The 21,606-nt window shown below is 43.9% G+C and overlaps 1 protein-coding gene across 15 annotated transcripts in view; it reads left to right on the forward strand.

The window, feature by feature from the left end:
• The first annotated feature begins 20 nt into the window (after window positions 1-20).
• The window catches only part of hectd1 (HECT domain E3 ubiquitin protein ligase 1), a 28,525-nt gene continuing 6,939 nt past the window's right edge, over window positions 21-21,606 (forward strand). For 4 of the 15 annotated variants that reach the window (XM_021573977.3, XM_021573982.3, XM_021573979.3 and 1 more), the window contains exons 1-26: window positions 21-455; window positions 2,382-2,665; window positions 2,949-3,183; window positions 3,653-3,880; window positions 4,090-4,371; window positions 4,910-5,180; window positions 5,545-5,621; window positions 6,149-6,247; window positions 7,600-7,714; window positions 8,553-8,727; window positions 10,181-10,319; window positions 10,519-10,689; window positions 10,871-11,093; window positions 11,324-11,587; window positions 11,854-11,930; window positions 12,318-12,452; window positions 12,722-12,868; window positions 13,158-13,252; window positions 13,341-13,446; window positions 13,572-13,706; window positions 13,919-14,058; window positions 14,174-14,497; window positions 14,612-14,778; window positions 17,519-17,695; window positions 19,666-20,478; window positions 21,299-21,520. In XM_021573977.3, coding sequence (XP_021429652.1) covers window positions 2,526-2,665; window positions 2,949-3,183; window positions 3,653-3,880; window positions 4,090-4,371; window positions 4,910-5,180; window positions 5,545-5,621; window positions 6,149-6,247; window positions 7,600-7,714; window positions 8,553-8,727; window positions 10,181-10,319; window positions 10,519-10,689; window positions 10,871-11,093; window positions 11,324-11,587; window positions 11,854-11,930; window positions 12,318-12,452; window positions 12,722-12,868; window positions 13,158-13,252; window positions 13,341-13,446; window positions 13,572-13,706; window positions 13,919-14,058; window positions 14,174-14,497; window positions 14,612-14,778; window positions 17,519-17,695; window positions 19,666-20,478; window positions 21,299-21,520 — 4,957 coding nt within the window. In that variant the 5' untranslated portion in view covers window positions 21-455; window positions 2,382-2,525. The remainder of the gene's footprint in view (window positions 456-2,381; window positions 2,666-2,948; window positions 3,184-3,652; window positions 3,881-4,089; window positions 4,372-4,909; window positions 5,181-5,544; window positions 5,622-6,148; window positions 6,248-7,599; window positions 7,715-8,552; window positions 8,728-10,180; window positions 10,320-10,518; window positions 10,690-10,870; window positions 11,094-11,323; window positions 11,588-11,853; window positions 11,931-12,317; window positions 12,453-12,721; window positions 12,869-13,157; window positions 13,253-13,340; window positions 13,447-13,571; window positions 13,707-13,918; window positions 14,059-14,173; window positions 14,498-14,611; window positions 14,779-17,518; window positions 17,696-19,665; window positions 20,479-21,298; window positions 21,521-21,606) is intronic. The other 11 variants (XM_021573981.3, XM_090211034.1, XM_090211032.1 and 8 more) reach the window with 3 other exon arrangements.

Raw genomic sequence — 21,606 nt, forward strand, 5'->3', positions numbered from 1 at the left:
CTTCATTTGTCTATGACACCATATGCATGTATTTAGCCTTTTCTGACTGCCTGTAATATTCAAGAATGATACCAATTTGAGTATGCCCAATGAAGATAGTTACCCTAGAATGTTGGGGGGCCACAGTGGGGTCCATCGTTTACATAAAGTCATTATGGAAATGTGGTCTGTGCTTTTCTACGTATTGTAGCGCCGCCTTCCATACCGTGAATGGAGTATACACTAGGACGCTTCGTAGCCTCGTGATACATACGACGGAGAGCCAACTGTGTTACCGCAACGGCTCTCCATTTCGCTCGGATGTGTGTATTGCGTTACCGTCCACTTTGACCTTAATGTCTCGGTAAAAATACCTAGGAATTAAGCTGTTTTTTGTTGCTTAGGTTCGCTTGTTCCTCTACATACTAATTGGTTTAATCGACCGTAATTTTCTTCTCGTCAGCTGCTGAAAGACGGTGAGTGATTATCTGATATGCTGGTGCTGTAAACCAAGCGACCCAGTTTTTCCTATGTGCTGTGACTGACGGAACTGTGGCGGCCTTGGGCTCTCCTGGAACTGAAGCCTCGCGGATTATGTGTTCATGGTCAGGCCATGTATTATAACATTGTAACTGTTATTACGACCGTGGTTTGAACTATTCAGTATTTTCCAATTATCAAAATATGCATGTTGGCTAGTAAATATGTTCTGCTTGTAATGTAATTGTTTAATTTTAGACAACTCGCTAACGAGACACCGAGTTAACGTTAGCTAATCTGAACAGCGTTAGGAGTTAACTGTTAGATAACGTTAGTTACACTGACAAACATCAGCTTGTTGTAGCCAATTGGCTAAAACTGATATGCAGAGATCAACTAGAAAAATCACAATTTTGCCTGTTGGCGTACTTTCTATACAGTCCGCTATGTTTAGATTCCCTTCTACCACACACTTAGCTTGAAGTAGCTAACTAGTATTTAATATACTAGAGCCTTTAACCGGTCACCAGTTACTTGCTAACAAACGTAACAATCCCTAGCTAGCTATTTAGCTAAATATAGCCGAAAGTGAACTACATTAACGTAACTGACTACAGTACTAAAAGAAACAATCCCTAGCTAGCTAGTCAATTTAGCTAAATATAGCCAAAAGTGAACTACATTAACGTAACTGACTACAGTACTAAAATAAACCATCCCTAGCTAGCTAGTCAATTTAGCTAAATATAGCCACAAGTGAACTACATTAACGTATGACTACAGTACTAAAATACAGTTTATGGAAGAACAACATCAGATAATAATGTAGCTAACTGGTCAACGTTATGACGTGTCTTCGTGGACAGATGGCTATGCTGATAGAGCTGGGCTAGCTAGCGAGTCAGTAACGGTGGGGGCCTTATCTAGAGCTAGCAACTGGTACCTTGTTTATGTTTGTTAACTATGCAGTTTAGCTTGTTTGTACCTAACAGTACGATTTTTATACTGCCATTTTTTTTTAGTTAGCTAGGTTGTCTGTCCCAACTGCAACGTCAGTAGCTTGTCAATTACAGTAACAAAGGTAGCTAACAGTAGCAAGCTAACTTAGTCATGTAGCTAACGTTAGCTGGCCTGCAGTGGCAGTAAAAATGAACCAAGTCATAATCTAACTAGCTAGCTAGATAGGCCTATTTTAAAGAACTGCTGGCTTGAACATATGTGCTGTCCTTTATGGCGATATTTGTGACATTGGGTACTATAGTAATGATGATCATGTCACTTCAGTGAAGAGATGTCTGCACATAGGCTTAATTAGTGTCTCTATTGTCAGACTGTAAATAATGAAAGGTGGATCAATTCTACTTACCTACAATACTTTTTTGGACTTTCTGTTTGTATCTCAAAGGAAATGGAACCTAGGCCTAAATCCTACACAACAGCTCAATACAACCTCTTGGGTTGCTAGAGTCATAGAAACCTCAAGCACTCTGTCAATTTGTGATTAATCTGTTGATAAGATGATCTGCCCCTAGCCTGTAGCCATCCAGGCTCAAACAAAGGAGGTAGTTCTGCTGTTAATCAGTGTAGTCCACCCCCCAACTGAAAATATTTGATCTCACTATTGTGTTGAGATGGTACCTCCACTCTACATACAGAAGCCGAAGAACAGGTTTTGTGCCCCACTTATTTTCCTGAGAGGAAAAGTCAGTTGCTGTTGTTGTTTAGTTATGTATACCAATTACCTTGTTTCAGCTGTTACACAAACTAGCTACACACCTTTGTTGTTCTGACTTACCCAACATAATCCCATTGGCAACTGCAAATTTGAGGCAGCCACGATTAAACTAAATGCCTGCTTTCTCTACCCCTCTCTTTCTACCTTCTCTCTCCCATCCCTCCTTCTGTCTCCCTTCCTCCCCCAGGTGAAGGAGGACTTCATGACACACGGGAGGGAGCAGTGATTGGACCTATCAGTGTTTTCGCCATCCAGCGGATGAGTCCCCAGCTCAGCCCACAGCAGTGATTGGGCTAGGTGCCAGATAGGGAGCTGTAGCAGGGGGGTGATCATGGCGGACGTGGACCCAGACACCTTGCTGGAGTGGCTCCAGATGGGCCAGGGAGATGAGAGGGACATGCAGCTGATTGCCCTGGAGCAGCTCTGCATGCTGCTGCTCATGTCTGACAATGTGGACCGCTGCTTCGAGACGTGAGTCACAGACACACACATTCAACTGTTGATCTCACAAATGTCAACTGTTGGGCTCACAAACATCTCTCAAACATCCCAAGCTGTTGTCCTCAACAGTATGACAATGCAGTGCTTATACAAACTGTGTATAATGACAAAACAACAACTCCTTTTATGTGATTACCGAGTCATGCACAGGTGCTTGTTTACATGTCATTCAAGAGGTACATAAGAGGTCTTCTAACGGGATAAATGTTTTATAAAAAATAAAAAATAAATGTCCTCTGTCCTCTTCTCCCAGGTGTCCCCCACGCACCTTCCTCCCAGCCCTGTGTAAGATCTTCCTGGACGAGAGCGCTCCGGACAACGTGCTGGAGGTGACGGCCCGCGCCATCACATACTACCTGGACGTGTCGGCTGAATGCACCCGCAGGATCGTTGGCGTGGAGGGGGCTATCAAGGCATTGTGTAACCGCCTGGTGGTGGTGGAGCTCAACAACAGGACCAGCAGAGACCTGGCAGAGCAGTGTGTCAAGGTATGCTTTTTTTATTATGAAAATGCTCCTGACGAAGACTCCGTTAGGGAACATCATACCAGTGTGGAGATCTAGTTTTTGGTTCTACATTATTCAATTATGCCCCTTGCCTTTTTCATTTTTTATGTGATCAACTGGTGGCTTCAGGCTCCCTTTCACTGTTTACGCAAGAGAACGTTCTTTCCCTTTTACCGGAGACGTTTTATTCAAATCAGAAGATGCAAATGAAGCCTTGAATATGCAGGTCATATTTCCTCTATCTGTAGTGTACACAACAAGTATATCTGCTTGAGGAAGGGCTTATATTTGTTGTAGAATAATAGAGAACATTCTCACTCTCAAAAGTAGTCGGGTGCTGTGTACAGGCCATAGTGAGATTGACCACACACCATAAAATAACGCCGTAAATAATCAATAATGAATGTATTATTTTGTTGGCTGAACTTGTGTTTGTGGTGTCATTTGTCAGGTGCTGGAGCTGATCTGTACCAGGGAGTCTGGAGCAGTGTTTGAGGCTGGGGGTCTGAACTGTGTGCTTAGCTTCATCCGGGACAGCGGTCATCTGGTCCATAAGGACACCCTGCACTCCGCCATGGCTGTGGTGTCTCGCCTGTGCAGCAAGATGGAGCCCCAGGACTCCTCTCTGGAGACCTGCGTGGAGTCCCTCTCTAGCCTACTCAAACACGAGGACCACCAGGTGAATAGAACACCCACTCAAGAGTCATCGGTGGGGGGAGGCATCCATACACATTGCTGGTGGATGGATGAGTTTTCCCTTTACCATATAAATACTTTGATGTTCTGGAAAAGTAGTATATAAATCGACTCCATTATCATCGGAAAGAAGCTCAAAGGTCTGGTTGATTCCGTTGCTATTGATTTAAAATGCAACCCGTTGATCCACAGGTGTCTGACGGGGCTCTGCGCTGCTTCGCCTCCCTGGCGGACCGCTTCACCCGTCGAGGGGTGGACCCAGCGCCTCTGGCCAAGCACGGGCTGACAGAAGAGCTGCTGTCCCGGATGGCTGCTGCAGGAGGCACGGTCTCCGGCCCCTCCTCCACCAGTAAGCCAGGCCGGACCTCCACTGGGGCCCAACCCACAGTCGCTGATTCCAAACTCAGCAACCAGGTGTCCACCATCGTCAGCCTGCTCTCCACCCTGTGCAGAGGTTCTCCCCTCGTCACTCATGTAAGGACATTTTACAATTGGTCTTGTTTTTTTTTAAATACACAGTTACAAAACAAATTGGTCCAATATACCCTTTCTGAAATGTAATCTTCAAGGACCATCCCAAATCTCAAAGGCACTACACCCTGAGAGAAGTTTTATTAGAATGCTTTTTAAATGAAGTCCTTAGCCTTGACAAATTATTGCAGTTTGATTTGCTGCCAAATTGGTAGCTGTGTTTGGTGTTGTGTGCCCTCTGGGACACATTTCTGTATTAGTAAGAATTAATAATTTATTCCAAAACAATTTTATTGGCACAATGTTAATGTATGAACTGCAATATCTTAAAAGCTAACGGTAATAACAAACAAACAACCTTGGAAAGGATCCAGTTTCAGAATATTTCAGTAACGAGCCCTGTATTGTAATGAGAGCTATGATGAAGTAAGAATGGCTAGCGTAGGAGAGTAATGGATTGGGGTAATAATTTACAGCTGTGTTTTTGTTTTGCCTCCTCCCTGTGTGTGTGCGCCTGTGTGTTTCCTGTGTGTGTGTGTAGGATCTTCTGCGCTCTGCGCTGCCTGACTCAATGGAGAGTGCCCTGCAGGGGGATGAACGCTGTGTTCTGGACACCATGCGTCTGGTGGACCTGCTGCTGGTGCTGCTGTTTGAGGGCCGCAAGGCTCTGCCCAAATCCACTGCTGGCACAACAGGACGCATCCCGGGCCTGCGACGGCTGGACAGCTCCGGGGAGCGCTCCCACCGACAGCTCATCGACTGTATCCGCAGCAAAGACACAGATGCGCTCATCGACGCAATCGACACCGGGGGTGGGTGGATATAGGGTCAAAGGTTATGCACTATAAAGGGAATAGGGCACCATTTGGGAAGCTGACATCCTATGTTTTATTCTTCCTCCTCTTCTTAATAACTAAATGTAAATATCAGGTTGTTTATTGTTCCTGGAGGATGTTGCCGTAGTGATAACCAAAATATACCTTTGTTGTTAACACCATGTGGTGTTTCTGTCTGGAGGCTACAGGGGGTTGTGGCAGAGGAAGCTTGTCCAATAAGGTGGAATGGTGCCCTTTTTCCTCATTAATTTCAGCCTTTTGTTTGTATAATGGTAGATGTATCATGTTTATGATGGCGTGCACGCTTTGTCAATTCCCCAAAATCATTCCCTTGTTTCAGCTTTTGAAGTGAATTTCATGGATGATGTTGGGCAGACTCTTTTGAACTGGGCCTCTGCGTTTGGCACACAGGAAATGGTAAGATGTTAGCTGTTATTTTTAGACTTGAGTCTGTATCCCTCCATCTCTTTACAGGGTAATTGTAATAGTTTACCCTGTACATTATGGTGGCCATTATGCATGGGAACAGAACAGAATGGCTCATTGTGCCCAGGAAATTAAGGACAGTATCTCCTCCCTGTTGAGCTGCAAGAACAAAGCTGTTCACAACCAGGAAGTGCTCAAGGCTCTCAAGGTGTCCATAGCAACAAACAGCAGCATAAACATTAATGAATGCTGTGTATCCATAATGTGGCCTAATGCAGCCTGACTACTAGGGTTTGGTTTAATAATTGCTTGTTTGTCACCTCGAAACCAGGTCTATCACGTTGTCTTACAAAACACCTTGTATTCATTAGGCTCCAAACAGAAGAAAATAGACTAGGAAGGACTGCGTGGACTAGTTTTAATAAGAAACCTTTCTATTTGCTATTTCAAAAATGTTTTTAAAAGTGTTCCTTTGCCTGGACCATGTTGAATAACCCCTGTTGTGGTTGGTGTCCTAGGTTGAGTTCCTGTGTGAGAGAGGTGCTGATGTCAACAGAGGTCAGAGGTCCTCCTCCCTCCATTACGCTGCCTGTTTCGGGCGGCCTCAAGTAGCAAAGGTAGCTATGCTCTCTTTAACCCTCATAGGAAATATCTTCTGACGCTTTGTTTTGACCAACATCCCTTGACAAAGGCCCAGGAGCCGGAATGTTGGGCGCTGGTTTATGTTGATTTCAATTAATGAAAATAAATCACGGTGCGTGCGCACTCAATCCTTCTCTATATGTTGTTTGGAAATACACTACATGACCAAAAGTATGTGGAGACGTGCTCATCAAGCATCTCATTCCAAATCATGGACATTATTAGGGAGTTGGTCCCCCTTTGCAGCGATAAGGCTTTCAACTAGATGTTGGAAAATTTCTGCGGGAAGGATTATTAAGGTCGGGCACTGATGTTGTGCATTTAGGCCTGGCTCACAGTTCAATTCATCCCAAAGGTGTTCGATGGGGTTGAAGTCAGGGCTTTGTGTAGACCAAGTTCTTTCACACCGATGTCAACAAACCATTTCTGTAATGACCTTGCTTTGGGCATAGGGGCATTCTCATGCTGAAACAGGAAAGGGCCTTCCCCAAACTATTGCCACAAAATTGGAAGCACAGAATCGTCTAGAATGTCATTGTATGCTGTAGCGTTAAGGTTTCCCTTCACTGGAACGAAGAGGTTTAGACCGAACCATGAAAAACAACCCCAGACCATTAACCCTCCTCCACCAAACGTTACAGTTTGCACTATGCATTGGGGCAGGTAGTGTTCTCCTGGCATCTGCCAAACCCAGTCCGTCGGACTGCCAGAAGGTGAAGCGTGATTCATCACTCCAGAGAACGCATTTCCACTGCTCCCGAGTCCAATGGCTGCAAGCTTTACACAACTCCTGCCGACGTCTGGCATTGCGCAAGGTGATCTTAGGATTGTGTATGGCTGCTCAGCCATGGAAACCAATTTCATGAAGCTCCTGACAAACAGTTATTGTGTTGACATTGCTTCCAGAGGCAGCTTGGAACTCAGTAGTGAGTGTTGCAACCAAGGACAGACAAAAAAAACTTTAGCACTCGGTGGTCCCGTTCTGTGAGCTTGTGTGGCCTACCACTTCACGGCTGAGCCGTTGTTGTTCCTAGACGTTTCCACTTCACAATAACGACACTTACAGTTGACTGGAAATTTGAAGAACTGACTTGTTGGGAAGGTGGCATCTTATGATGGTGCCACGTTGAACATCACTGAGCTCTTCAGTTAGGCCATTCTACTGCCAATGTTTTCCTATGGAGATTGCATCGCTGTGTACTCAACGGGAGTGGCTGAAATAGCCAAATCCACAAATTTGAAGGGGGTCTACATACTTTTGTGTAAATAGTGTACAGTTAGACCCTATGCATGTTGCCTTAGTAAACATCGCTGTCTGTGTCTCTAGACTCTACTGCGACATGGTGCCAACCCTGACCTTCGAGATGAAGATGGGAAAACTCCCCTGGATAAAGCCAGGGAGCGTGGCCACAGTGAGGTTGTAGCCATCCTCCAGTCTCCTGGTGAGTTATAATATATGAACATAATCACACCTTCCAATGATTTTCGAGTTGATTGGTTGATGTTTATTATTGTCCTTGAGGAGGAAATGATTTCGAAGTTACATATGCATATAGAAACAACAACGAGCAAACAACAAACCAGTGGTTTAAAGTGCTGAAGTATAAATACTTTAAAGTACTACTTAAGTAGTTTTTTTTTTGTATTTATATTTTTGAGAACTTTTACTTCACTACATTCCTAAATAATCAAATGTACTTTTTACTCCATATATTTTCCATGACCCTCAAAAGTACTTGTTACATTTTAAATGCTTAGCAGGGCAAGGGTCCAATTCACATACTTACCAAGAGAAAAAAAATCCCTGGTCATCCCTACTGCCTCTGATCTAGTGACTCACTAAACACAAATGCTTAATTTGTAAATGATGTCTAAGTGTTGCCCCCGGCTATCTGTAAATAAAAAAAGAAAATGGTGCCATCTGGTTTGCTTAATATAAAGAATATGAAATGATTTATACTTTGTTTTGCTTTTGATACTAAAGTATATTTTATCAATTACATTTACTTTTGATACTTAAGTATATTTAAAACCCAATACTTTTACTCAACTAGTATTTTACTGGGTTACTTTTGCTTGAGTCATTTTCTGTTAAGTTATCTTTACTTTTACTCGAGTATGACATTTGGGAACTTTTTCCACCACCGCAACAAATGGACATAGCAGCTGGGTTATCCGACTGGCAGTAAAAAAACTTGGTTATGAGTGACCCATATCATGTTCTTTATCTGAAAACAAGGACAGTGGTTATGTGACAACCTGTTGTGTTCTGTTCTGTAGGAGACTGGATGTGCCCCGTTAACAAAGGAGAGGACAAGAAGAAGAAAGATGCGAACAAGGAGGAGGAGGAGGGCAGCGAACCCAAAGGAGACCCGGAGATGGCCCCAATCTACTTGAAGAGACTGCTACCAGTATTTGCACAAACCTTTCAGCAAACCATGCTACCTTCTATTAGGTGACTTTGAGAATCATTTGACCAATCGACCCAAGGTCCATATAAATGTACTGTAACATTACCAGTGTGTTCTATGCAACATAAAATCATTAGAATGTTACCAATGACTAGGATGATTGACTCAAACACATGTTATACTTATCCCTCCCACCCACACAAGACAAAATGCTCTTGTTACTGTATGAGTTGTCTAAGCCCATAGATATACACTACCGTTCAAAAGTTTGGGGTCACTTAGGAGTTTCCTTGTTTTTAAAATTTGTCCATTTAAAATAACATCAAATTGATCAGAAATACCGTGTAAACATTGTTAATGTTTTAAATTACTATTGTAGCTGGAAATGGCAGATTTTATTGATGGAATATCTACATATACGTACAGAGGCCCATTATCAGTGACCATCACTCCTGTGTTCCAATGGCACGTTGTTGTGTTAGCTAATCCAAGTTTATCATTTTAAAAGGCTAATTGATCATTAGAAAACCCTTTTGCAATTATGTTAGCACAGCTGAAAATGGTTATGCTGATTAAAGAAGCAAGAAAACTGGCCTTCTTTAGACTAGTTGAGTATTTGGAGCATCAGAATTTGTGGGTTCGATTACAGGCTCAAAATGGCCAGACACAAAGAACTGAAGATCTTGTACAATGCTGTGTACTACGTTGTTGAGACTGGTGTTTTGGGTACTATTTAATGAAGCTGCCAGTTGAGGACTTGTGAGGTGTCTGTTTCTCAAACTAGACACTCTAATGTACTTGTCCTTTTGCTCAGTTGTGCACCGGGGCCTCCCACTCCTCTTTATATTCTGGTTAGAGCCCGTTTGAAGGGAGTAGTACACAGTGTTGTACGAGATCTTCGGTTTCTTGGCAATTTCTCGCATGGAATAGCCTTCATGTCTCAGAACAAGAATAGACTGAGTTTCAGAAGAAAGTTACTTGTTTCTGGATGTTTTGAGCCTGTAATTGAACCCACAAATCTCATGCTCCAGATACTCACTAGTCTAAAGAAGGCCAGTTTTATTGCTTCTTTAATCAGAACAACAGTTTTCAGCTGTGCTAACATAATTGCAAAAGGGTTTTCTAAAGAGCAATTAGCCTTTTAAAACACTAAACTTGGATTAGCTAACACAACAACGTGCCATTGGAACACAGGAGTGATGGTTGGTGATAATGGGCCTATGTAGATACTACATCAAAAATCTGCCGTTTCCAGCAATAGTCATTTACAACATTAACAATGTCTACACTGTATTTCTGATCAATTTGATGTTATTTGGAATGGACAAAAAATGTGCTTTAGAAATGTCCTTGTTTTTTAACTAAGTGACCCCAAACTTTTGAACGGTAGTGTATACAATACTATTTATATGACTAAGTGCCTGAATGTATTTTCATTTCAATAGGGATATATGCAACGCCATTAACACATGTCCCCCCCCCCCCCCCCCCCCCCAGGAAAGCTAGCCTGGCTCTGATCAGGAAGATGATCCACTACAGCTGTGAGGTGCTGCTGAAGGAGGTGTGTGACTCTGACACCGGTCACAACCTGCCCACCGTGCTAGTGGAGATCACCGCCACCGTGCTGGATCAGGAGGTAAGGCAATACACGACATCCATCCCTTTGTGTGTGTTCCACTGTGCTGGATTAGGAGGTGTGTGTGTGACCCACCACTGTTAACAACGCTGTCCACCACTGACCTGATGCCTGTTAAGCTCTCTAGTTGCACCAGGTTTCATCCACAGTGCTTGTGTCTGGAGGCTAAGTTAACTGCGGTGTCTCTCTTCCGCCATAGGATGATGATGACGGTCACCTGCTGGCCCTGCAGATCATCAGAGACCTGGTTGACAAGGGAGGAGACGTCTTCCTGGACCAGCTGGCCAGGCTGGGCGTCATCAACAAGGTGTCCACTCTGGCTGGACCCACTTCAGACGACGAGAACGAGGAGGAGTCCAAACCAGAGAAGGTGAAAGAACACCACATTGCAGTCAGACCAAAGATGCACTGATGGAGCTTTCTGATGTCTATGTTAATGAAAAGCACTCTACAAATGTATTATTATATAAATGTATCATTCAAGTCTATCTCTGGATAAGTGTCCGCTTCATGACTAAAATGTAAATGTTTGTTTCTCTCTGTCCTGCCAGGAGGATGAGCCCCAGGAGGAAGCCAAAGAGGTGCAGCAGGGGAAGCCCTACCACTGGCGTGACTGGTCGGTCATCAGGGGAAGGGACTGCCTGTACATCTGGAGCGACGCTGCAGCCCTGGAGCTCTCCAACGGCTCCAACGGATGGTTCCGCTTCATCCTGGACGGCAAGCTGGCCACTATGTACTCCAGCGGCAGCCCCGAGGGAGGCTCCGACAGCTCAGGTAGACCTAGCTACATACCTGGACTGTTATGACTTGAACTTATTTTTTACATTTATTCCTCTTCATCTCCTTTGGGACATAAGGCCAGTATGAGCTCCCTCCACTTATGTACATGCAGTTATAAATGAATGAATAACAGTATGATACTGGAGATTTCGCAACCAACATCATGTTCCAATTTGTCTAATGTGCTAATGACGACATCATCATATCCTTGTTTGCCCACCCAGAGAGTCGTAGTGAGTTTCTGGAGAAGCTGCAGCGTGCCCGTAGCCAGGTGAAGCCTGTGACAGCTAGCCAGCCCATCCTGTCTGCCCTGGGTCCCACCAAGCTGACGGTGGGGAACTGGTCCCTGACCTGCCTGAAGGAGGGAGAGATCGCCATCCACAACTCTGACGGGCAGCAGGCCACCATCCTCAAGGAGGACTTGCCCGGCTTCGTGTTCGAGTCCAATAGGGGCACCAAGCATTCGTTCACCGCTGAAACGTCACTAGGTCAGTTGGTTTGGACTTCCGTGCATGTAGGTCATAGATTTCATGTTGTATTTCATTCTGTAATTAAGTGTTCGTAAATAATTTAGAAATGCATATTTCTAAATAAGGAAAATGTAAATCAATAGTAAGGATATCCTCTGCTAGAATGAGGGGAGGTGGTGATGGCCAGGGGAAAGCCATCAAGGGCACCAGTTCTTAGTCTGGTTTGCATTCTATGGGGATTGTCTTTCTAATAGTTCCTTTTCTGTTTGTTTTGCGTTGTACAGGGTCAGAGTTTGTTACCGGCTGGACTGGAAAGAGAGGAAGGAAGCTCAAATCCAAATTGGAGAAAACAAAACAAAAGGTGGATGTTTTGTTTTCTAGCAGTGACGTCAGTCTGCTGTTCAGTGTTTTTCAGTATTATTATAATTATTTTCTCTAAAGCCAGCTTCCTTCTCCCTGAATTTAGAAGATAACTTTCTCTTTTAACAGGGACACAGATTGTCTTTTTGCTTTAGACCGCATGACATATTATCCATCTAGTTGTTAAGCCGTCATCATTATTTTAGGTTCTATGATACTGTAGTTACCCTCCAGTCTTTCCTTACTAGTGAGACTAGATCTCCTCCCTGTCTGTTCCTGTGTTTTGCTATGTGGTTGTTCTGCCTACCTTAGTTGAATGCACTGGATTTGTAAGTGTCTCTGGATAAGAGCGTCTGCTAAATGGCTAAAATGTAAAATCTAAATGTAGGTGAAGACTGTGGCCAGAGACCTGTATGAAGACCACTTCAAGGCAGTGGAGAACATGCCCAGGGGGGTGGTGGTCACCCTGAGAAACATCGCCACCCAGCTGGAGTCTGCTTGGGAGCTGCATACCAACAGACAGGTACTAACACAGAAGCACATCAACTCTAACCTCATTTATCACAATCCGATAACGTTATGCATACCAACAGGCGGGGGTGAGGGAATTGCCTTGGAACACTCGCACAACAGCACTCGGTACTATTTTACAGTGAAATTGCTACAATGATAAGATTGAGTAGATTTTTATTTGACATGGAGTTTTTGTTGTCTTGGTGGTTCTGTCTGAAGCTATAGGCGACAGGTTTGATGACACAGTGAAAGTTAAATGTACTGCTTTGTCTGTTGCAGTGTATCGAGGGAGAGAACACATGGCGAGACCTGATGAAAACGGCTCTGGAAAACTTGATTGTGGTTCTCAAGGATGAAAACACCATCTCTCCATATGAAATGTGCAGCAGTGGCCTCGTTCAAGCACTTTTTACAGTCCTTAATAATGTAAGTAGGTTGGGATCGATGGATGATTGAGGCATTTTGGATGTGTTCTAAATGGTACCATTTTTCCAATTTAGTACACTACTTTTCACCAGGGCCCTTTGGGCAACAGTAGTGCACTATATAGGAATCTATTTGGTCTGCAGATTTCTCTTCCTTCCTTAGTGTTGAGAACAAGGCTGTCTGGGCATCCAACTTCCTCAATGTTGGGACAATAAAACTTCCTGAATCTGAATATCTTGCGTCGTTAGTCCAACTCCTGCTCAAGTCCTGTTTTTTTTTTCTATTTCAGAGTGTGGAACTTGACATGAAACATGATTGTAAACCATTGATGGAAAGGATAAATGTATTTAAAACTGCATTCAGTGAAAACGAAGATGATGAAAGGTAATCTAATAATTTGGACTTTAATATAAATGATTTGTAAAAATAAAAGTTTTAGTGGCTCATCTCCTGGTTTGTCCCACTTATTCAGCCGACCAGCAGTTGCCTTAATCCGCAAACTACTAGCAGTCCTGGAGTCCATTGAGCGGCTACCTCTGCATCTGTATGACACCCCAGGCTCCACCTATAACTTGCAGGTGAGTCTCTCCTCCAGCCTCACCTCACACTAGTGTTGGTGACCAGTCGTTTGTTTGTTCCAGCTCCCTGTTTATTGCTTAGGGTCAGAAAAATGGATTCGTCATTCTTTGTGTGCGTGTGTTAGATCCTGACGAGGAGGTTGCGTTTCCGTCTGGAGCGTGCCCCTGGGGAGACGGCGCTGATCGACCGCACAGGGCGCATGTTGAAGATGGAGCCCCTGGCCACCGTTGAGTCTCTGGAGCAGTACCTCCTCAAGATGGTATTTCAACCCTGTTTCATCCTCTCATTATCTGCCATTCTGTGTGTTTGAGGGGATCAGTTTGAGCAAGTTGAGGTGCAGAATTGCTAGTCTTGATCACATAATAGAAGTTATTTAGTATGCAAGGTGATTTGAAGATCAGTGATTCTGTGCATTCTGACTGCAATGTAGTCCATCTCAAACATGCACGTAATCTTGTCTCTCTCCTCCAGGTGGCCAAGCAGTGGTACGACTTTGACAGATCCTCCTTCATCTTCGTCAGGAAACTGAGAGAGGGACAGACCTTCACATTCAGACACCAGCATGACTTTGACGAGAACGGAATAGTTTACTGGATTGGCACCAATGCAAAGTAAGTCTCCTCCCATTGTCTTTATGTACGAAGACCTGATAATGAGCTTAATGCTTATGAGCCAATATAAGAAAAACAACCTTGTATTAATCTAGTGTTTCCTTTGTGTCTCCAGGACTGCCTATGAGTGGGTAAACCCAGCGGCCTACGGCCTGGTGGTAGTGACCTCCTCTGAGGGTCGTAACCTGCCCTACGGCCGACTGGAGGACATCCTGAGTCGGGACAGCTCTGCCCTCAACTGCCACACCAACGACGATAAGAACGCGTGGTTCGCCATCGACCTGGGCCTGTGGGTCATCCCCTCGGCCTACACCCTGCGCCATGCCCGTGGCTACGGCCGCTCTGCCCTCAGGAACTGGGTGTTCCAGGTGTCCAAAGACGGCCAGATCTGGATGAGTCTGTACACCCACGTGGATGACTGCAGCCTCAACGAGCCAGGGTAAGTAAGCCTTGTCCCAGACAGAATGGCCCATAGGGCAGGAGAGAGTCTCATCAGGAAAAACTCAAGACCCTAAACCTGTAAGTCTGACTGTGAGTTTGTGTCCTGTCGAAGGTCCACAGCCACCTGGCCTCTGGACCCTTCGAAAGAGGAGAAGCAGGGCTGGAGACACATCCGCATCAAGCAGATGGGGAAGAATGCCAGTGGGCAGACCCACTACCTGTCTCTGTCAGGCCTGGAGATCTACGGCACCGTCAGCGGCGTGTGTGAGGACCAGCTAGGTAAGAGTCTGGGTCCTCTCAAGGTTTCTTCCATCTAGGGAGTTTGTCCTTGCTACTTCTGCTAGCTCTTTGGGGGTCTAAGCTCGCACTAGTGCTGTCAAGGAACAGTCAAAACACTTAATGATTTTAACAATGTTGTTGATCCATCCTCACTTTTCTCATATCACAGCCATTAAACTCTGTGACCCTTTTAAAGTCACCATTGGCCTGAAATCCCTGAGCGGTTTCCTTCCTCTCCGGCAACTGAGTTAGAAGGGATGCCTGTATCTTTGTAGTGACTGGGTTTATTGATATACCATAAGTGTAATCAATAACTTTACCATGTTCAAAGGGGTATTCAATGTCTGCTTTCATTATTTTTACCCATCAAACAGGGAAAGGCTTCCAATTGTTTATCCACTGTAAATTTTCACCATAGGGGATTTTTAGAAACACTTAAAATAGGGGCTGTGTTTTGTGTAGGCTTACCCTGGCATGACGTTTTGATAACTATTTAAACCTCTCAGACAAGGTGACTTTTATCAATATATTTGGCTCGATTTACTCAGATTCTAAATGGCTAATTAGCATCAGATTAAACATCATGCACACTACAAATCTCTGCAAGCTCCAGCACATCTATTGCTGACTGTCTTTTGCTAACAGGTATTGTCAATTTAAAACTTGCACAGTATAATTTTTGTGGGGTAAATATAGGCAAATAATATATTTATTTTTTTATTTAACCTTTTATTAACGAGGCAAGTCAGTTAAGAAAAAAATCTTATTTACAATGACGGCCAAACCCGGACGACGCTGGGCCAATTGTGCGCCTGCTTATGGGACTCCCAATCACGGCCGGATGTGATGCACGCTGGATTCGAATCAGGTACTGTAGTAGTGACGCCTCTTGCACTGAGATGCATTGTCTTAGACTGCTGCGCCACTTAGTAGCCCCTTTTTATATTGATAAGTCACCTTGTCCTAAAGAGATTTACACGGTTCTCAAAAGGTCACGTAAGTCTACATGAAACGGCCCTTATTTTAGTGTTTCTAAAATCCTCCCATGGGAAAAATGAATGGTGGGAAAACAATTGGAACCATTTCCCTGTTTGACTGCTAGGTTATATGGGTATTATGACACATACTGTGGTACTCTGTGGCCTTTGTGGTTGAATCTAAATTCACTGCTCTAGTGAGGGAACTTACAATTGTCTGTGTGTGTGGGGTACAGAGATGAGGTAGTTGCTCAAAATTAACTTATGTGATTTGTTAAACACATTTTTACTTGAACTTATTTAGGCTTGCCATAAAAAAAGGGTTGAATACTTTTTGACACGAGACATTTCAGCTTTTTTATTCATTTGTAAAAAGTTTGAAGATCATAATTCCACTTTGACATAAAGTATAGTGTGTTGGCCAGTGACAGAACATCTCCATTTAATCCATTTTAAATTCGGGCTGTAACAATAACATTTGGATAAAGTTGAGGAGTGTGAATACTTTCTGAAGGCACTGTGTATGCGAGGAGCACTCTTTTTGCTGAGGCCGACACTGGTTGTCTACTAAACAAAAACTATAAACACGACATGCAACAATTTCATTCATTTTACTGAGTTAGAGTACGTATAAGGACATCAGTCAATTGATAGAAATTCATTAGGCCCTAGTCTATGGATTTCACATGACTGGGAATACAGATAACTTAAAAAAATAAAGGTAGGGGTCCTGGATCAGAACCAGTCCGTTTCTGGTGTGAACACTATTTGCCTCATGTTGCGCGGCACATGTCTTTTGTATAGAGTTTATTGTGGAATGTTGTCCCACTCTGTGCAAAGTTGCTGGATATTGGCGGGAACTGGAACATGCTGTCGTACACGTCGATCCAGAGCGTCCCAAACATGCTCAATGGGTGGTAACATGTCTGGTGAGAATGCAGGCCATGGAAAACCTGGGATATTTTCAGCTTCCAGGAATTGTGTCCAAATCCTTACGACATGGATTATAATTATTATGCATTATAATGCTGAAACATGAGGAGATGGTGGCAGATGAATGGCATGACAATGGGCCTCAGGATCTCGTCACGGTGCATTGAAATTGCTATCGGTAAAATGCAATTGGGTTCGTTGTCTGTAGCTTATGCCTGTCCATACCATAACCCCACCGCCACCATGGGGCACTCTGTTCAGAATGTTGACATCAGCAAACCGCTCATCCACACACCGCCATACACGTGGTCTGCGGTTGTGTGGCTGGTTGGATGTACTGCTAAATTCTCTAAAATGATGTTGGAGGCGGCTTATGGTAGAGAAATAAACATTGAATTCTCTGGCAACAGCTCTGATGGACTTTCCTGCAGTCAGCATGCCAATTGCACGCTCCCTCAACATGAAAAATCTGTGGCATTGTGTTACAACTGCAAATGTGTTGCCTTTTTATTGTCCGCAGTGGAACTGCGTAATGATCATGCTGTTTTAATCAGCTTCTTGACATGCCACACCTCTCAGATAGTCAGCTTTCCAAGATAATCCATCTAACAGGGATGTAAACACATTTGTGCACAACATTTGAGAGAAATAAGCTTTTTGTACGTAAGAAACATTTCTGGGATATTTTATTTCCGCTCATGGAACATGGGACCAACACTTTACATGTTGCGTTTTTATATTTTTGTTCAGTGTAGTATGTTTATGAATAATTATTCATTTGATTTTAATGACTCCAAGCAATCTGACCTGTCTCCTTCTCCCCTCCACAGGTAAAGCAGTGAAGGAGGCAGAGGCCAATCTCCGCAGGCAGAGGCGTCTGTTCCGCTCCCAGGTGATGAAGTACATAGTGCCAGGGGCGCGCGTGGTGCGGGGCATCGACTGGAAGTGGAGAGACCAGGATGGCAACCCAGCAGGAGAGGGTACGGTGACGGGGGAGGCCCATAACGGTAAAACTCTACTACAACCTAAGCCCACACCATCTAATATAATGTCCCTGTGTGTGGAACTGAACCCCCACACACACAGCTTGCATAGAAAACTTTTGTTTTTCTATGAAAAAAGGGTTTAAGAAATATTCTTAAGGGACTTAGTCGACTGTCATGATGATGCATGTTTAAACTGCTAAAGCAGGACATAATGCAGAGCTTTATCCCAGAATAAACCCATATGTCACCCATCATCACATGAGGAATCGGGCTGCGTAACTATGGCTATTGAACATAGGATGTGCAAAAACTAGTAACAATGGAGTCATTGATACAAATATGGTAGACCATGTTTTTGTTGTACAAATTGTGAACATCAAGTGCATTTACATGCTTTGAGGAGCCTTTTAGTACATCTTAAAGGGCAATCCACCAATCCACTCTAGCACAATACCAGTGTCTACATATGTGAAAACGGTGCATTTCTAATTTTTGTTGGAAAAAAATAGTTTTAAAACGTTCTACCCAATTAAAATGTAACGTGACGTGGGGGCAATAACATTCCCTCCTTCTGGCCTGAAACTCATTGCAGGTTTTGAAATACACTGTCTTTTTAAAAACTTTTATTCTTACCCTTTGATGTCACAGAAGCATTTTTTAGGACCTTTTTAACTACAGAGCATCGAAACGTGACATTTTCACATATGTAGAAACTGGTATGGGGCTGAAAGTGGCGGAATTGCCCTTTAACCCAAATCTCCTTTTTTACTAACTCTCTCGTCTCACTTTTGTATGTTAAATACTGAGGGTCGAGTTGGTCTGAAAGAAATCAACCAACAGTTGTTTATTATGTCCTAATATAATGTTTGCGCTTACATAACATCTGTGCCTTAACCCTGATCAGTAACTTCAGAAACAAGGTCTTTACAAGACATTGATTGTACAGGTGGTCGGTGGCCGGTGCTACTACACAGTTCTAAACGGGACAGTGTGTTTTTTTCATGGCTTTCCCACTAAAGGCTGTTACTTTCCTACTTTCTCTTCTGCTTCTGACCTCACGCTACAGGCCTATTACTTACTCTTCTCCAATCCAATTGGGAAACGAGGCCATTCTTTGTTAATGAAGGATAAATAATAACCTTCACGAGCACTTTAACTACAGAGCAGTCTAGTGGTTGATCTAAGTCAGTGCTACTGCTCTGCTGTGTGACTAGACTGCATTATATTGGGCTCTTGCTTTTCCGGCCACATTATTAAATACAAGGGCCTGAAAAGCATCACGTTACCTATCTCTCTGTATGCCGAACGTCTTTTAAAACCACTCATGATAATTTTACGTATTTCACTAAACTTGCCAAACTGTCACTACCATTATACCCTTTTTGTTATTAGTTTGCTAATTTGAAGTGCAACCCTCCCCCCTCTCCCCCAACGTACCAGGTAACCTTTTCGTACTTGAAGCTATCTGTTAGATCTCTGGGTAGCCATGTGTTTAAATACTTTTTGACTAATTGTCTCCATCAATCAACTAAGTGCATGTTGATGTCACAATTTGCAGGCACTGAATAGACTCACTCCATTGCAACTATATTATATTTACATTGACAAAAATATTCTTCATATCCTTTTTCTCAGGTGGCTTTTAGCTTTGCATTTGCAAAATTCTACTTTGCTTGTCATTTTCTGTAACTCATGATTTCTATCTGATTGCTTCACCTGGACCAGAGTACTAGACCATACAGTATTGTTAAGACAACCAATATCTCAATTAGACTTGCCATTGATTTAACTATTCAGCAATATGCTAAACATACTATCAGCTTCAGCATAGCTGCATAGAATGGCATGCTGTTGAATTAGTCTGAAGCTGTATTCAGCCCACCTGTCATTTGTCATAAACAAAGGTATCTGGTCCAGTGTCAAGCCGTGCTGCTGTCTTGACTTGCTGTCTGCTCTCTGCTGGGTCTCACAACATTCATATCCCTTTCCAGGCTGGATTGATGTCACCTGGGATGCTGGTGGCTCAAACTCTTACCGTATGGGTGCTGAAGGAAAATTTGACCTCAAGCTTGCGCCAGGGTACGACCCTGAGTCTGCGCCATCACCCAAACCTGTCTCATCCACTGTTTCAGGCACAGCGCAGTCCTGGAGCAGCCTGGTGAAAAATAACTGTCCGGACAAGGGCGGCTCCTCCTCGGCTGCAGGGGCCAGCTCTTCAAGCCGGAAGGGCAGTAGCAGCTCGGTGTGTAGCGTGGCCAGCAGCAGCGATATCAGTCTCAGCTCCACCAAGGTAGAGCGCCGGGCCGAGAGCCTGCTGGGTGGGGTCCTAGGGGTCAGTGGTGGCACCATCGGGGCAGAAGGCCAAGAGCCCATTGTGGTACTGTCATCCGAGGCTGGATGCGTGTCCAGCACGTTAACTGCCGAGGGCGGCGAGCGGAAAGCGGGCGCGGACAGGCAAGAGGCTGTAGATGCCACGTCCATCTCCATGGCACTAGTCAGCGTCAGCTCGCCTGACGTCAGCTCGGTGTCCGAGTCCTCCAGTAAGGAGACGGCTTCCCAGAGGCCTCTATGTTCTGCTGCCAGCGCCCGTCTGTCCGTTAGCTCTCTGCTGGCGGCCAGCGCTCCCATGAGCTCCAGCGCCAGCGTGCCCAACCTGTCGTCACGGGAGGCCAGCCTCATGGAATCGTTTGTGAGGAGGGCTCCCAACATGTCCCGCACCAATGCCACCAACAACATGAACCTGAGTCGCAGCAGCAGCGACAACAACACCAACACACTGGGACGAAACGTCATGAGCACTGCAAGTGAGTATTCAGCCGACTGTCTGCAGGCCAGGAATGCATGGGATACACAGCCCTCAGCCTTCAGTTCTCCTCAGCCTTCAGTGCACATAAAGGGTCCACTGTCCAGCCGGCTATTGGACATGATTGGCATGACTTGTAGAAGGAGCCTTCTAACTTGGGTTTGAGATTTGGTCACACTTTTACATAACATTTGAGTTTAGCTTCAGCTAGTACAATAATAAATTAAATGTTTACAACCTGGAGTAGTTGTCAATTTTACATTGCAAGGACACGTGTAATGTTTGAACAAGTACTGTGAATGCACACGTCGCAAAAATATACAAAATGTTTTACGTTGTGTTCAATATTGATAATTTGATTGCTAATCTGATCACCACACAAAGGGAAGGATCAAAACAGTCACTCATCTAGACAAGAATAACTACTGGCTTCACATATAAGAGTGGTGTTGCTTTTGTGCTGATGTGTTTTTGTTTGTCTTTGCTCTAATATTAAGCTATTTCGTTAAACCAAGGAGAATCTAACGTTTTTTTTTTTTACTTTGCTGACAGTGCATTACTAAAATGTATTTCATTTCAATTTTTTGTCATCCTTAAATAGAGCTATAGAAATAGTGAGCAGTGGATCATTTTATAATGTTGACATTTTATTTACTCAACATGACTTCCAGTGGTCAGAAGATGCTGACTGAGGCTTGAATGTGACAAGCATGTGTAGTGGTAGAAGAACAACCAGCATTGTTTGAACTGGAACCAAAATAATACCTGCTTCTTTTTCTGTTTGGGAACTAATCGCATTTTTGGTTTTTGTTTGTTTGCAGCTTCTCCTCTCATGGGTGCACAGAGCTTTCCTAACCTCACAACCACTGGCACCACCTCAACTGTTACAATGTCCACATCCATAGTAACCAGCAGCAATAATGTAGCCACGGCAACCACAGGTTTGTCGGTTGGCCAGTTGCTCAGTAACACTCTGACCACCAGCCTGACCTCTACGTCTAGTGAGAGCGACACTGGTCAGGAAGCTGAGTTTTCCCTCTATGGTAGGCTATACTAGACTTACTATTATTATTATTATTCCTATGTTATACACATATTATAAATCTCTTTTCTCCTCAACTACTCCTCA

This window comes from Oncorhynchus mykiss, chromosome 19, assembly GCF_057628025.1.
Source record: "Oncorhynchus mykiss isolate SJ-2025 chromosome 19, ASM5762802v1, whole genome shotgun sequence".
Classification (NCBI taxonomy): Eukaryota; Metazoa; Chordata; class Actinopteri; order Salmoniformes; family Salmonidae; genus Oncorhynchus; species Oncorhynchus mykiss.